At 40.9% G+C, this 14,503-nt stretch overlaps 1 protein-coding gene across 4 annotated transcripts; it reads left to right on the top strand.

Moving 5' to 3' along the window:
- The first annotated feature begins 1,419 nt into the window (after window positions 1-1,419).
- slc16a13 (solute carrier family 16 member 13) lies at window positions 1,420-14,460 on the top strand. Of its 4 annotated transcripts, none has more exons than XM_087837069.1 (7): window positions 1,420-1,486; window positions 4,068-4,484; window positions 7,265-7,510; window positions 7,762-7,905; window positions 9,185-9,441; window positions 9,623-10,151; window positions 11,362-14,460. In XM_087837069.1, exons 3-7 carry the CDS (start codon window positions 7,282-7,284, stop codon window positions 11,613-11,615), a joined length of 1,413 nt encoding a protein of 470 aa, XP_087693195.1. In that variant the 5' UTR covers window positions 1,420-1,486; window positions 4,068-4,484; window positions 7,265-7,281; the 3' UTR covers window positions 11,616-14,460. The 4 variants fall into 4 exon arrangements, with proteins under 4 accessions (XP_087693195.1, XP_087693196.1, XP_006801808.2 ...); XM_006801745.3 differs by lacking the exon at window positions 1,420-1,486 and adding an exon at window positions 1,501-2,191; XM_035912461.2 differs by lacking the exon at window positions 1,420-1,486 and adding an exon at window positions 1,501-2,191 and having other exon boundaries at window positions 4,068-4,479.
- Window positions 14,461-14,503: the final 43 nt, after the last annotated feature.

The following is a 14,503-nucleotide window of genomic DNA, read 5'->3' on the forward strand; positions in this document are numbered from 1 at the left end:
TATTCAGGTGTTTTCATCGTGTTGTTTCTTTTGCAAAAGGAACGGTTCTCAAATAATATCCTTCAACACTCATCATTGTCAGGTAATAGTAGATATTTAACCACAGAACTAAATAAATTAAAAAAAATGAACAGTTATTTAATCAGGAAGGAATGTGGACACGTGAGTGACGAAGTGTTTCTCCCACTGAAAAAGCTACATGCAGATGCAGATGCAGAATCAGGTTTTTGGATTTAAGGTCATTTATGTGAGTTTGCCTGTGAGTCAGAAATAAATCAAATCTGGTCAGTTGTAATTTTTGAACCTTGTTGTTGCTTCCCTTTAGTGTCTGTATCCTGAACACCTACAGAGAAGATAACCGTTAAACCTGTTTCACTCTCCACTGTCTACATTCTTCTACCGGCTCATCTGATTGGCTGATAACACACTATAGAGAATCTGTGGTCCTTAGCAGCCCATGGTTTCAAGTCTAAGCCACTGGAGGACCTATTTTGTTTTGGGTTTTTTTGCTTCTTTCTTGAAGTTGTGCATCAGGATCTTTTCTCTTCCAGGTTCTTAAAATCTCATCACCAACAAGCAGCTCTGAAAGGATATTAATCTATTCATATGAAAATTAATATAATTCAAGCCAAAACAACTTCTTGAGGCTTTTTTTTATTCAGTTGTACTGCTCGGTTAAAACTGTGTAAATACAAAGCAGCCAGCAGGTGATTTAAAAAAAATGTCTGTGGTGGATTGTTCAGCGATGGAACTAGTGGTCAACAACATTTCTGCTCATGATCTTTGACCCTTATCTGTGTGGCGACATAATAAAATAGAAATGGGCTGCTGTACAAAACTCTGTGCTGTGTTGGAGCTTTTGGAACATAATGATGCATGAATTTCCACTGCGTGTCGAGACACAAGCATTAACCTTCAGGGTTAACGTGATTTTGCACTAAAACACTGCATGTCTCAGCCAAACACCCTAATGTAACACACACACACACACACACACACACACACACACACACACACACACACACACACACACACACACACACAGCAAGATCACATTACCTGTGTGTTCTCTAAATCTTTCATTCTCCAGCAGTGCATGGAAGAGTGTAATAATGACAGGAGAATAAAAGTAGTCTTTAGAGCCCTACTGGGAAGTTTATTTAACTATTGTAGGAAAAATTTTAGCTCAAAAACTTTTTGATTTTTATAAAATCTGAAGTGGTCTGAAATTCCACTTCACTTAAAAAGACACAACGCATCTTATATTTATGTAAACCTAGTGATAAGACTTGTGTTTTTTCAGATAAGATTCATCTTGTTTTCATGGCAGTATGCGCGTGAGGACTGCGCACGCGCACCGGTTGTAAGTTTCCTGAGTGTACTCGCGGGTGGACTACAGAGCCTTATTATGTAATTTATCTGTTTACAAAAGTGAAACTGAAGACCGTGGACCACGAGGTGCTCCGGGAACACGAATGCACCGGGGGTGAGTTGTGTCGCCGTGAGCAGCGCAGTGAGGCTTTGCTCAGGCGGGAGCTGTTTACAGTTAATCTACTTCAGTATCTGCATTGGTCAGCCGGCTTTTTCACTCTCACTCCGCTAGAAAAGGTGAAGTTCTCGCAGTGAACGCTGTCATACCTCTGCTCACGCGCACACGTTAATAATGACGTCACTTGAGACCTCTGACTTGCGCTTGAAACACATTTTCAAATAGTTTAGCTGGAAAACATGAAAAACAGTTATTTTTGTGTCGCCTCGGCCAGCCAGTGCGCACGCGCCAAATGCGTCGACGTCAAGTGCATGTGATAATGATTGGGGAGAAGGCATGTGCACAATGTCCACCGCGCGGTCGTCCACCTGTTCGAGTGTAGCCGACAAAACATTTAGCTTCATACGTTTGAAGTTTGTGTGAAATGTATCTCCGAGTCTGTGAATCAGCCTTTAAAATAACCAGTTAGTGTTAGTCACCACAGGCAACTCGGACAGACATGGACTTCTTTCTTTATAGGAAATAAAACCAGCTTCATTACAGCGAGCTGTCGGGGTTATCTGCGTTAACAGAACCCTCTTACAAGCTGCTGACAACTTTGTAGGCTGTAGGAAACGAATGGTGGACATAGCAGCTGGTCCTGTTTAAGTGTCTGCTGTCCCCCTTTTATCTAACTCTACCGGACTGCTTCTTCTTCTGCAGGTAAAACTTAAAATGTACATTTTATTATTATGATACATGGTGAAGAAGACAAGCAGTGGGTCAAAGTTGTATTTGTTGAGAATCACATTTTACTGTTACTTTCATGATGGCTTTAAGTCTTTGAGCTCATGTGTGTTAGCAGCAAATTCCTGTGATTCCTTCTGCTGAGCAGTGAGTAACATTAGGTTATGGGTCGATTTGGTGGTTTAACTTTCTGATGCTTTGACTCATTTGTAACTTATTGCTCGGATGTTGCTCAGCCGTACAGTCTGCACTATTATTGTCTGACTCCAGTATGGTGTGTTATAATTACATGCATGCAAGGAAAAGCCAACTGTTAACATCAGTTATAAGCCTATACATAAGGTAAATATTTGTAAGGTAAGACTCCAGCACCTGTGTTACCTGGGGCAGTCAAGGGAAGGTATTCGATGAGCACCAGCCAAATACCTCAAAGAGATGAGACTGATGGTGAGAGGCCAGCTCAGCAATATGAATGAGCTCAAACCCATTGGTACAAATTCCAGCACGATAAGTCTATGAGTAAGATGGAGAAGGGATTGCAGTCAGGGATGAAACGCTGGATGAAACTCATAATCTTCTCTTTAATGTTTTTCTTTCTTTTTCTTTCTCTCCTTTTATTGTTATAACTTGTTTTTCTTTCTTAATCACATTAAATTGATGGATATACACATCAAAACCTTAAATCTAATCAACATAGACATATTTACTCATTGACATACACCACCAAACAATTCACAATATAACATATACCCTTGCAAACATTTATGGACCCAACAATGTGGACCTATCCTTGTTTCATGGCTTTTTCTCTTTTATTAAGATAATTGTTTATAAATGACTCGACAATTACTACAATAGATGGATATCTTAATACAACTCCAGATTCTGACATTCAACATATATAATAAACCATTATATGAACTCTTACGGACTTGATGATATTTGGAGAATAAATAATCCCACATCTAGACAGTAAACATATTACTCCACCACCCATCAATCCAGGAACGTGATCATTGTGTGGAAGGTATTAACCCACAAAAAAACACAATTTATCATTAAACAGCTTAAATACGACAGCTTCCAATATAGCAGTAAAGCAGGAGTCAGCATAAATGTGAAAATTAAACTGGAGATCCAGTTCAGAATCCCCAAGACATCAACAATGTTTTCAAATCCTTCTATAATCAGTTATATAAACTAGATTATAATCCAAACCAAAATTATATAGAACACTTCTCAAAAGAAAAGGATCATTCTAATTTCTCCACTGAACAAGATAATATAACAAGCTTTTATTATGACAACAAAAGAACAGGGCAGACATGTCAGTGATGGCTGATATGGATGCGTCTGCGTTGGGGGGTGATTGGGATGTGCCCTGGGATATCAGCACCCTACATGCCTTTTGCTGGCTTTCTCTGGCGCCGACAGTTTAAAGTGGTTCAAAAGGAAATCACAATTTAATAAAATTGCCCCTCCCCTTAATTCATGTATTTTTACTACTTATAGTACTGTCATTACGAGGTATAATAATAATAATAATAATTATTATTATTATTATTATTATTATTATTATTATTATCATCATCATGGACAATGTTGCATTTCAGGGCATTCTTTTTATTTGTTTATTTTTGTTATTTCTTTAGCATATATAGTTTATATAGTTTTCATGACTATGAAATTATTTCATGTACCTTTTTTTTAATCAACACATACTTTACTGTGCATAGTTAACGGAGTACACTGGACTCAGTTTAATAATATTTTCACACAGTTTGCTTATCTTTTTGTCTGTTGACCTGTCCTTACTGGTCTTGTTTGTCTTGTTTACCTCACACAAAAAAAGGATGACTACTCCCCAAGGTTACGTGCTTCAAAAGTGTCTCAGGTGCCTAAAGACAGACCATGATGAGGAACATAGAAGCTCAAGCTCCCGCATGAAGTGCGAAAGGGCGTAAAGGATGGCACAGAGGCTCTTATCGTGTCAGCACAAGTGTCCCTAAACACCAAATCCACAGTGGGAGAAGTCTGCCACAGCCGACAGGGCCCGAGCTGCAGACTGCCACGGTGAGAGAAACCACTAAAGCTGGTTGAGAACAGCAGGGCTCCTGTGGGACTGACAGTTCCAGGCAGACGAGCAGCTGCCGGTAAACCAACCATATAACCATAGCGGTGTGTGACAAGGAACAGAAAACCAGAGTTGTGATAGCCGGGCAATCCCCAGTGGACGGCAACATCAAGAAGAAAGAGCACATAAGGCAAGGCAAGTTTATTTATATAGCACAATTCAACAACAAGGTGATTCAAAGTGCTTTACAGAGACATTAAAAAACAAAAACAAATAAAAAGCATGATTTAAAATTGATTAAAAAAACAGTAGATAAAATCAGAACAGTAGATAAAATCAGTAGTTAAAATGTAAGTTTTAAAATTTAAGCTTAAAAGTGTGGATTTGGTGCTTTATTCAAATGCAGCTGAGAATAGGTGAGTCTTCAACCTGGATTTAAATAAACTGAGTCTTTCAGCTGATCTGAGGCTTTCTGGGAGTTTGTTCCAGATATATGGAGCATAAAAGCTGAATGCAGCTTCTCCGTGTCTGGTTCTGACTCTGGGAACTGATAAAAGACCGGATCCAGATGACCTGAGGGATCTGTAAGGTTCATACTGGGTCAGGAGGTCACTGATGTATTTTGGTCCTAAACCATTCAGAGCTTTATAGACCAGCATCAGAACTTTAAAGTCTATCCTCTGACGGACAGGCAGCCAGTGTAAAGACCTCAGAGCTGGACTGATTTGGTCCACTTTTTTGGTCTTAGTGAGGACTCGAGCAGCAGAGTTCTGAATGACCTGTAGTTGTCTGACTGATTTTTTTTTAGGTAGACCTGTAAAGATGCTGTTACAGTAAGCAAGCCTACTAAAGATGAATGAATGGACTAGTTTTCCAGGTCCTTTTGAGACATCAGATCTTTTATCCTTGAAATATTCTTGAGGTGATAGTAAGCTGATTTTGTTATTGTCTTAATGTGTTTTTCTAAGTTTAGGTCTGCATCCATCACTACACCCACATTTCTTGCCTGGTTTGTGGTTTTTAGGTGTATAGATTGAAGTTCTCTGGTGACCTGTAATCGTTTTTCTTTGTCACCAAAGACTATTACTTCAGTTTTATTTTTGTTTAGCTGGAGAAAATTGTGGCACAACCAGTCATTAATTTCCTCAGTGCATTTACCAAGAGCATGTACAGGGCCTCGGTCTCCTGGTGACATTGTAATGTATATATGTGTGTCATCTGCATAGCTATGATAGTTTTTTGTTGTTCTTTATAATCTGTGCCAGTGGGAGCATGTAAATGTTAAACAGAAGGGGTCCCAAGATGGAACCTTGGGGAACTCCACATGTGATACTTGTCTGCTCAGATGTGAAGTTACCTATTGATACAAAGTATTTCCTGTTTTCTAAGTATGTTTTCAACCAGTTTAGTACAGTTCCTGAGAGACCTACCCAGTTCTCCAGTCGTTTGAGTAATATGTTGTGGTCAACTGTATCAAATGCTGCATTGAGATCCAGTAAAACTAAGACTGACATTTTTCCACTGTCTGTATTCAGACATATGTCATTGAACACTTTGGTCAGAGCGGTTTCAGTGCTGTGGTTCTGTCTGAAACCTGACTGGAAGGCATCATAGCAGTTATTCTGTTTTAAGAAGTAATTGAGCTGTTGAGAAACTGCTTTTTCAATGATCTTACTTAAAAATGGGAGATTTGAGATCGGCCTGTAGTTGTTCATTTGTGTCTTGTCAAGATTGTCCTTTTTCAGTATAGGTTTAATTACAGCAGTTTTTAGAGGTTCTGGAAACACACCTGACATTAAAGAAAAGTTGACGATCTGTAACAGGTCTGACTCCAAAGTCTTTGAGACCTTTTTGAAAAAACTTGTTGGCAGGACATCTAAACAGCAAGAAGAGGAGTTCAGTAAAACAAAGACGTACCAGGGGCTGAAGAAACAGTTGGAGCAGATGTGGAAGGTAAAGTTGAAAGTGGTCCCAGTGATAATGGGAGCATTAGGAGCTGTAACAGAGTTGCAGCAGATTCCAGGAACAACATCTCGACATCAGAGCTCCATGTGGAAGAGTGCAGTCTTGGGGTGTGAAGGAGATTTTGCATATATATGTGTGAGCTGATGACTCACGTGGAAGAGGAAGTAGTTTTCAGCAAGATCAATGGCTGACAGCGGAACAGAAACCAGAAAAACGAAAGTGAAAATGTGGGAAATAACACATCATAGAAAGTCATTAACAGCATCATGATGGCAGTAGTGGCTCATAACCTTTTCTTCATAAAGTTAAAGAGATACTGATACTTTACAGATATGTATTTACCCTTGGTAATACTCTGCAAGTTACTTTTTTATTCATTGTGTTTGACACTGTGTTCATAGTTTGAAGATCGTTAACAATACTTGTCACTGATCATGAATAAAAGCCTCTGTTTAACTTGTATGTAAATCTGTGTCAAAAGACAGTTGTGCAGAATGACTATTACCCATTTTATGACTTTTTATAGCTGTGAATGTTTGACGAGTATGACCCAGATTTAGGTCAGCTGATAAGTCAAAGTCAAACAAAACATCGTAATTTATGGTTAGAATAAATAAACAGAGCTGATGGCTTTGTAAATCAGTCATAATTTATAAAGAGATGCGACACCGTTAAACTCTGGGTTATCTTGACACACTCAGACTTGCACCATGTTCCCCTCTGGCAGTGAAATATAATTTATTATTGATCAAAACCAGTGAGCGTGTAAATATTTGATCAGAGCTGATGCATGAACACTTCAGCGGTTACTGTCACCTCTCACCTATATTTTCTTGTCAAATGAAGACCTGCAGCTGAGCAGCTGAGTCACACATGCATGGGTCAACCAGAGCATTTATTGGCCTGTGGGAAGTTAATCAATTATGGCTTTTGAGAATCACAGACAGGATCTGAGACTTGTTCTGTACTCATTCATTGTTCTCCTCCCACTGCTTTCACCTGCATTTCAGATAACTCTCCTTTGGAAATGACCAACATAAAGTCCAAATCACAGAGCCAGAGCGATGAGGCCGAGGGCCCGGATGGAGGCTGGGGCTGGGTGCTGGTTGTTGCCATGTTTGTCAGCTCGAGCCTCGTGTTCGGCCTGATGCGGAGCCTGGGCATCTTCTTTGTGGAGTTCGTTCAGTACTTCGAGGAGAGCGCCCAGGCCATCTCCTGGATCTCGTCCACCGGCCTGGCAGCGCAGCAGTTCTTCAGTGAGTCATTGATGTTTGTGAATGTGTTAGTGTGCAGTTTGTAGTATTACAGGTGACAACTGTACAGTAATTATGTCTTTTTTAATGCATTAACACACTTATGGTGAGACTAAAGGGTAAATACAGACTACTACAGGATGCATATGTGACCCTGTTTGGATTAAGGTCTTTCAACCTTAAATCTTCTAAAGGGGGGAAAAGGTTGATTTAGTTATAAATAAATGATGTAAATGTGTTTGCTTGTTCTGCAGGTCCACTGGCCGCTGCACTGTGTAATGCTTACAATCCCAGAGTGGTGGTGATGACGGGAGGCTTTTTGGCTGGCCTCGGCCTCACACTTGCCTCGCAGTCCACCTGTCTCGTACACCTCTACCTCACGATGGGAGTAATTTCAGGTAACGTGTGTTAGTCTTAAACCACCAGTTTTAGCAGGCTTTAGCTCCTGTTTTTTTGGCACATCCAGTGAAAAGCATTGGTACACAGATGTAGCACTTTCAACTGGTATTTATTCTTTAATTTACAGTTAGGGTTAGCTGGGTGTCACAATGTTATGGTAAAAATGTTAAAAATACTTAATTCAGAGCCAGCAGGTATAATTAAACTCACTTTTTAAAGAAAGATGACTTCTGCACATCGTGCAGAAACAAGATTCGATTCCGCTCAGTTCTACTTTATTTATACAGCACCAAGTCACAACAACAGCTTTCCCAAGGTGCTTTATTTTGAATGTAAAGACCCTACAACAATACAGAGAAAACCCCAACAATCAGATGATCCCCTATGAGCAAGCACTTGGCGACAGTAGGAAGGAAAAAACCCTTTAAAAAGGAAGAAACCTCCCACAGAACGAGGCTCAAGGAGGGACACCCATCTGCTTTGCTTGGCTGGGGGTGAGGCGAGGGAGGCGGAACAAAACCATGCTGTGGAAGAGAGCCAGAGATTAATAATGATTCACAAAAAGACAAAATACAAGTCAGAATGACTCAGACACAGGTAAATGTTCAAAATGAACACGCTGCACTGCTGAACTCATTTCAAGCCGTGTGACAAAAAGCACAAAACTGCATCTGAGACGTGACATCACAGACGAGCAGCAGGTGTATTTCAGGCGCGAGTCACTCACACAGGTGCAACTACACTCTTGTTACGCTGCAGAGTGTAGTTGTTTTCAGTTATTGCTGCTTCTATGAATGCCATGAGCTAACTGCCCCCCTCACTACACCGTCACCAACAGATCTGCTTTAAGTTTGGTGCTTCAAGATATTTTGTACACACACCGTGTGCTGCATACATCAGTGGTATTTTTTTGTACTATTTACCTTGTGCACTTTGTTCTTCTACTTGTGTTGTGGTGTTCACGCTCATTTGATATGATAGTGCATCCACCCAGTTTCCCGTACTCATCATAGGAAGAGCGCAAAAAATTGATTTTTGTTTTCCAAGTCAGTTGATGCGTGAGAGAAACATTTTTATTTCACATTTACAATATTTTAAGTTGTGTCTCCCATCTGTGGAACCTGAGGTTGTCTTACAGCTTTGTAACATTTACTGACCGAAAGTAGGATTTTTTTTTTTTTTTTTTAAAGAGGGTTTTAACAGTTAACCGATTAACTCGTAAAGTAGTGAACTGCTCGCTTGCCTCTCACGGTGTACTTTGCTCGCTTTGTACTCCAGGTTTTGGATGGGGGATGGTCTTCACTCCCATGGTGGCCACAGTCATGGCTAATTTCACTCGCCGGCGTGCCCTGGCTCTGGGACTGGGGTTCTCCAGCATCGGCCTCTCCTCCTTCGCTTTCAACCTGCTCTTTCAGCTGCTGGTGGAGACGTACGCCTGGCGAGGGGCCCTGCTGATCCTGGGGGCTCTCAGCCTCAACATTGTACCCTGCGGGGCGCTGATCCGTCCGCAGCGGCGCTCTAAAGCACCAGCAAAGGTAGAACAGAAGGAGGAGCAAGGCAGTGGTCTGGTTTAAGTAAAAACGTCTCTCTCAGAGAGGAATATCATAATGTTCTCTGTGATAACCATCAGGACAGAAGAGTAAAGTTTCTTGCTCACTGACTTTGGAGTGATATGTAAAGATAAAGCTCAGACTTTCCTTGTTTCCTCTCCTGCAGGTGGATTCAGAGACAAAGTCATGTGCATCCATGCTGCGGCGCATCGCCTCTTACCTGGAGCTGTCCCTGCTGACCGAGAGGCCTTATCTCACCTACACTTTGGGCGTTACTCTGTTTAACGTCGGCTACTTCGTGCCTTACTTCCACCTGGTGGCCCACAGTCGCCAAGTTGGCTTCTCAGAGTACCAGGCTGCCTTCGTTATGTCAGCTGCAGGTGCTTCGGACATTTTGGGGCGCGTAGTGTCGGGCTGGTTCTCCGACCTGGGCCACTTTCGGGTTGTTCATTTACTGACCTTGTGGACAGGCCTAGCAGGAGTGTTTATCATGCTGCTGCCAGTGAGCTCCATGTCTGGCTCCTACGCCGCTCTGATGGTGATCAGCCTGCTTTATGGCTTCTGCTCTGGGGCTTTGACCTCCGTGGTTTTTGCGGTGGTGCCCATGATTGTGGGCGTGGAGCGCACGATGGGGGCACTCGGACTGCTGCAGCTCATTGAGAGTGGTGCTGGACTTCTGGGGACTCCTTTGTCAGGTAGGTGTGCGTTAAAGCTGCTGAGATAAAGCCAGCTTATAACAAAAACGACTCCATTGTGGCTTTAGTTTGAAAAGAATCTTTCTAAAGTGACCTAAATCAGCCCAAAATACAACACACTGAATGTGTTGCTGTCATAACCTTGGATAACTGCTCTTATAAAAGGCAGACACCTTGTCTGCACACCTGCTATTTTTAGATCACTTTGTGGCATTTTATTGTTAACCTCAAACCTGTGCAGAGAGCAAAAATCAAGTTTTGTGAAGCCGATCCGACTTTCACTTTTAAAAATCATCACTGGACGTGCAAGCTGCGTCATGTCAGTTTTTGGTTAGTGTCACCAGAATCATTCTTTCTCCACATTCAACCCAAAGCAGAAAGCTTTGACGATGAAAAATGAGCTGTCAGAACACGCAGTTCCTCAGGTGGCCACATGAGGCATTCTGCAAAAGGGAATCAGTCCAATACAGACTCCTGGGTGTAGCTGCTTTGATTGACTGGTGTTTCAGACGGCTGTAGCCAATAGGCGAGTCTGCTCAGCCTCACCTCTGGGTCACTAAACTGCACCTCTTTGTGTTGGTGGTGCCTTTTGGAGTATATTACTGCAGTTATCTGACTAATATCAGAGCTTGCAGTATATTAAATAACACCCACGAAGTTGGTGGCACATTGAGTGAAATTTTGGCATTTTATCAGTGTGTTATCTAGCACTACAAGCAGATATGTGCCCACGTGTTGCACTCGTACAATTTATGGATGCAGCTTGTGTAACCGAGCCAGCTAGCATTAGCTAGTAGCTGATTGGCGTGTTTCTGTTTTATGTTAATTTCAAAGCATGTAAAAAAGAGTTTAACACAAAAATAAACCCTTTTACAGATCAAATGTCTGATCTTAGGTTTCCTGCCACATTTTTTTCTGCTCTAACTGTCTGCACTGTTAGAGGTCACTGGATCCAAGGTAGAAAAATGAATGAGCTGTTCAGAAGCTCTTATTTTACCCTACAAGGCTTCTTTTTTACTAGTATTCAATGATTAAACGTGCGATTTTGCAGAGCTTCATCAGGGCTTCATCTTTTTTAAACACTGCAGTGTTTTCCTTCATCGACTTGAGGCCGATATTGTGCACTTCAGTTTATCCCTCAGTCTTTCATCATCTCATTCTCAGTTTTACGGTTTCTTACACTTCAAGTAACATCCATGTTTTATTTCAGGATTCCTGAAGGACGTCACAGGAAACTACATCGCCTCCTTCATGGTGGCCGGCTCCTTCCTCCTCCTCGGTATGCTGACCATGACCACCCTGCCTCGCTTTTTCTCCTGTACTGATCCACCGCCTCCTAACAGACGTTCCCTCGATGCCAAAGAAAACATTTTGGATTTAGAGCTGGAGCAGATGAATAGTTCGCCCTCTGACAAAAAACACACAGTGGAGTCGAATGATCCAGCAAACCCAAAACTCTGTTAGTAGATAGAGCCTTGCACATTCTGAGCACACAATCAAAATGCATCCTGTTGCACACCTCCGTGAGCAACGATGTATTCATGTCATACCTCAGAGACTCAGTGAAAGCTGAAGCTTCCTGTGAAACTCGTAGCAGCTGTAAGGGAGCGGCGAGCTCCTCACTCTGTTACAAATACGAACCTCAGTTTAACGCTGGAGCCAGAACCTTCTGCCTTAAAGGAAACTGGACATTTTTTAAATCATTCACGTGACTGTTTTTGACATGTGACATGCAAAGTGAGGTGCTGTTTTTTTTTTTTTAATTAATCAATTTTAATTAGTATTTTTTTGTTCATGTGAACATGAAACCTGAGTCTGATTTTTCTGCCGAAGACTGGCCAGGATCTTTTATATTTGCACACACATTCTTTGAATGTGGCACAGCTCGAAAATTAAGCAAATGCTTGATCATCACAGCTCAGTTGAGTAACAACTCAGTTAAACTTCAGGGACGTCGGTCCTTGCTGTCAAGAAGCATCCATGAGTCCATTTCACCTGCTTCAATACAAATGAAATCATGCTCAAGTCAGGAGGGAGCGAGCAGTGGTCCTTTTTTTTTTTTTTAAATGGGGTTGTTTCCTCTGCAGAGCATATGTCGTCACTTTGGTTTACATTAGAGCAGGTGAAATGATTCAGTGGTTTCTCCTTCCTCTGGACAAATGGATACACCTGAACTTTACCTGAATTTGTGTTATACACCGATGGTCGAGTGCTCTCCTCATTTATTTCTTTGGTGTAGATACCCTCCATAAAGTGAGTCTCTTTTTTAAATTTTGCGCCATCATTGCATACACTTTTACTAGCTTGGCATGACAGGACTAATGTGTGAAACATTAGCTCTCTGACCTGATCTGCACGTGACAATGTTTTAATTCGGAGAAACCCAGTAAATTGAGCTTAACACCAGTGGCACACTGGTTTTGGTCGAGTTACTGACAGGTCCTGTGAAAGCTTTTTCAAGGTTATTATAGTTAATTAATACTAAACCTATGCATGGCAAAAACTTGCATCACTTCAGTCTGAGAAGCAGCCTCCACATTAAGGCTGGAGTCTAAAAATTATTCTGAAACTGATTTAAAAAAAACTAAAATAACATTTTTAAACGAGAAATTAAACAAAATAAATTTCAGTTCGTTGAATAGGATATGAAAGAATCAGGTAAAACTAATGGAAAGTAAAATGCTACAATACATGTGTTTTTTTGGACTTTTTATATTCTTAACCCTGTCATGCCAAATGTATCACACATGAGCTGATGTATGAGTTTGTAACACTTCTATATCGTTGTCATCATCATTAAGCTTAATTAAATTGCACAGTAGATTTTTAACCTATAAGATGCAAAAAATGCCAAATGTAGCAACTATAGTACAAATTTTGTATTTAATTAATTAAAGCGTTTTGTAAGGTTCAATAAGCTCTCGATTTTCAAAAAAAATATAAGAATTTTCTAGCAATCATTTTGTGGTTTAAGCTTTAAAGGGTTACATTTAAAGTTCTTCAGACATACAATATCTCACAATCATATGTGAGCCTCTGCTGGCTCAAAGGTGAGGTAAACCACAGTGCCAGCTGGTCTGGGTAAAAGAATTTGTGTTTTAGATGCTGACTGGATTATGATGCTTCAAATTTAAAGGCATGTTAAACACACATACACGCTCCAAAATTAGGAGAACAAATTCAACGACTGCAGTGGCTGTTTTTCAGGTCGACGCTGATGATGATGATTTACTGCTGCCTGCAAATGCCTGATTTATGGTTGTAATCTGTTGAAGCGAATGTTTGGATATAAAAACCGCAGCATGTCCTGTCCTGTTAACACCGATTTATTATGAGCTCGGCTAAATGAGCTGCTGGTGTCGACTCTGAACCTCAGGAATTCCTCTTCCCACCGCTGCATTTTGTTGCACAGCAGGAACACAAGACTGTGTTTTCTCAGTTGCGTTTTCCTGATGACGCGTCACCTTTTTTCCTCGAGCACTTTGTACTTTCGCTGACCGTAAACTAGAGCAGGCTTTGTAAACCAGACGTGTTTGGTTTGGAGAGCAGCCGGATGGTTGCCATGTTTGAAAGAAGAGCATGACTGGATCACTGACCTGCTGATCATTAGCACACTCACTTACTTTAAAGGTGTTGCAATGCAAAAAGCAGGTGGTCTGTGCTGAACAGCTTCTTAGTGTGTTCTTCCTCAACAGTCTGTGACTCTGGCGTAAATTTACCTTGTCAGTTGCCTGCAAACTGTCAGTGATTGTCTTCTTTATTATTATTTTTAAAGAAAACATGTATTTTCTTTCGGTTTATTTCAGTCTTTTCCTTATCAGACAGATCTTCACAGAGATTGTTTTCATCTAAAACGACTGCAGGATGATGCCGCCCTCTGCTGGGCTTTTGACAGAGATACAAACCATATTCATCTTCTTTAACCTCCTAAGACCCGTACTCGGCATGCATTTTTAATTTCTCTTTGATATTTGGGCTGATTGGGATCTGATGAATGTAAAAACAAAGATTTTTTTTAACCTAATCTTTGTTTCTAAGAAAAATGAGAGCCACATATGAGGATATTTGTTTAAAAGTTTGATAGAACAGTAGCAGTATAATGTCCTTGTAAGTGGATATCAGGCCCTTGTAGAGCAAAATTGAGTATTTTGGTCTAAATAACCCAAAATGTGATGTCCACATATGTTCCCTTTAACCTTAGGTTAAAGGGAACCTCTTATGCTTTTCTTTATTTTCTCTCATATACTGTCACAATGTTGTGTGCTTATATTAAAGATGGCTGCGTACTCGCTGCTAGTGCTGGGTCTGACTCCATTTTTCTCTCATTTATTCTTCTGTCCCATCACATCCTA

The sequence above is a fragment of the Neolamprologus brichardi genome, chromosome 3, assembly GCF_056152115.1.
Source record: "Neolamprologus brichardi isolate AB-2024 chromosome 3, ASM5615211v1, whole genome shotgun sequence".
Taxonomy (NCBI): Eukaryota; Metazoa; Chordata; class Actinopteri; order Cichliformes; family Cichlidae; genus Neolamprologus; species Neolamprologus brichardi.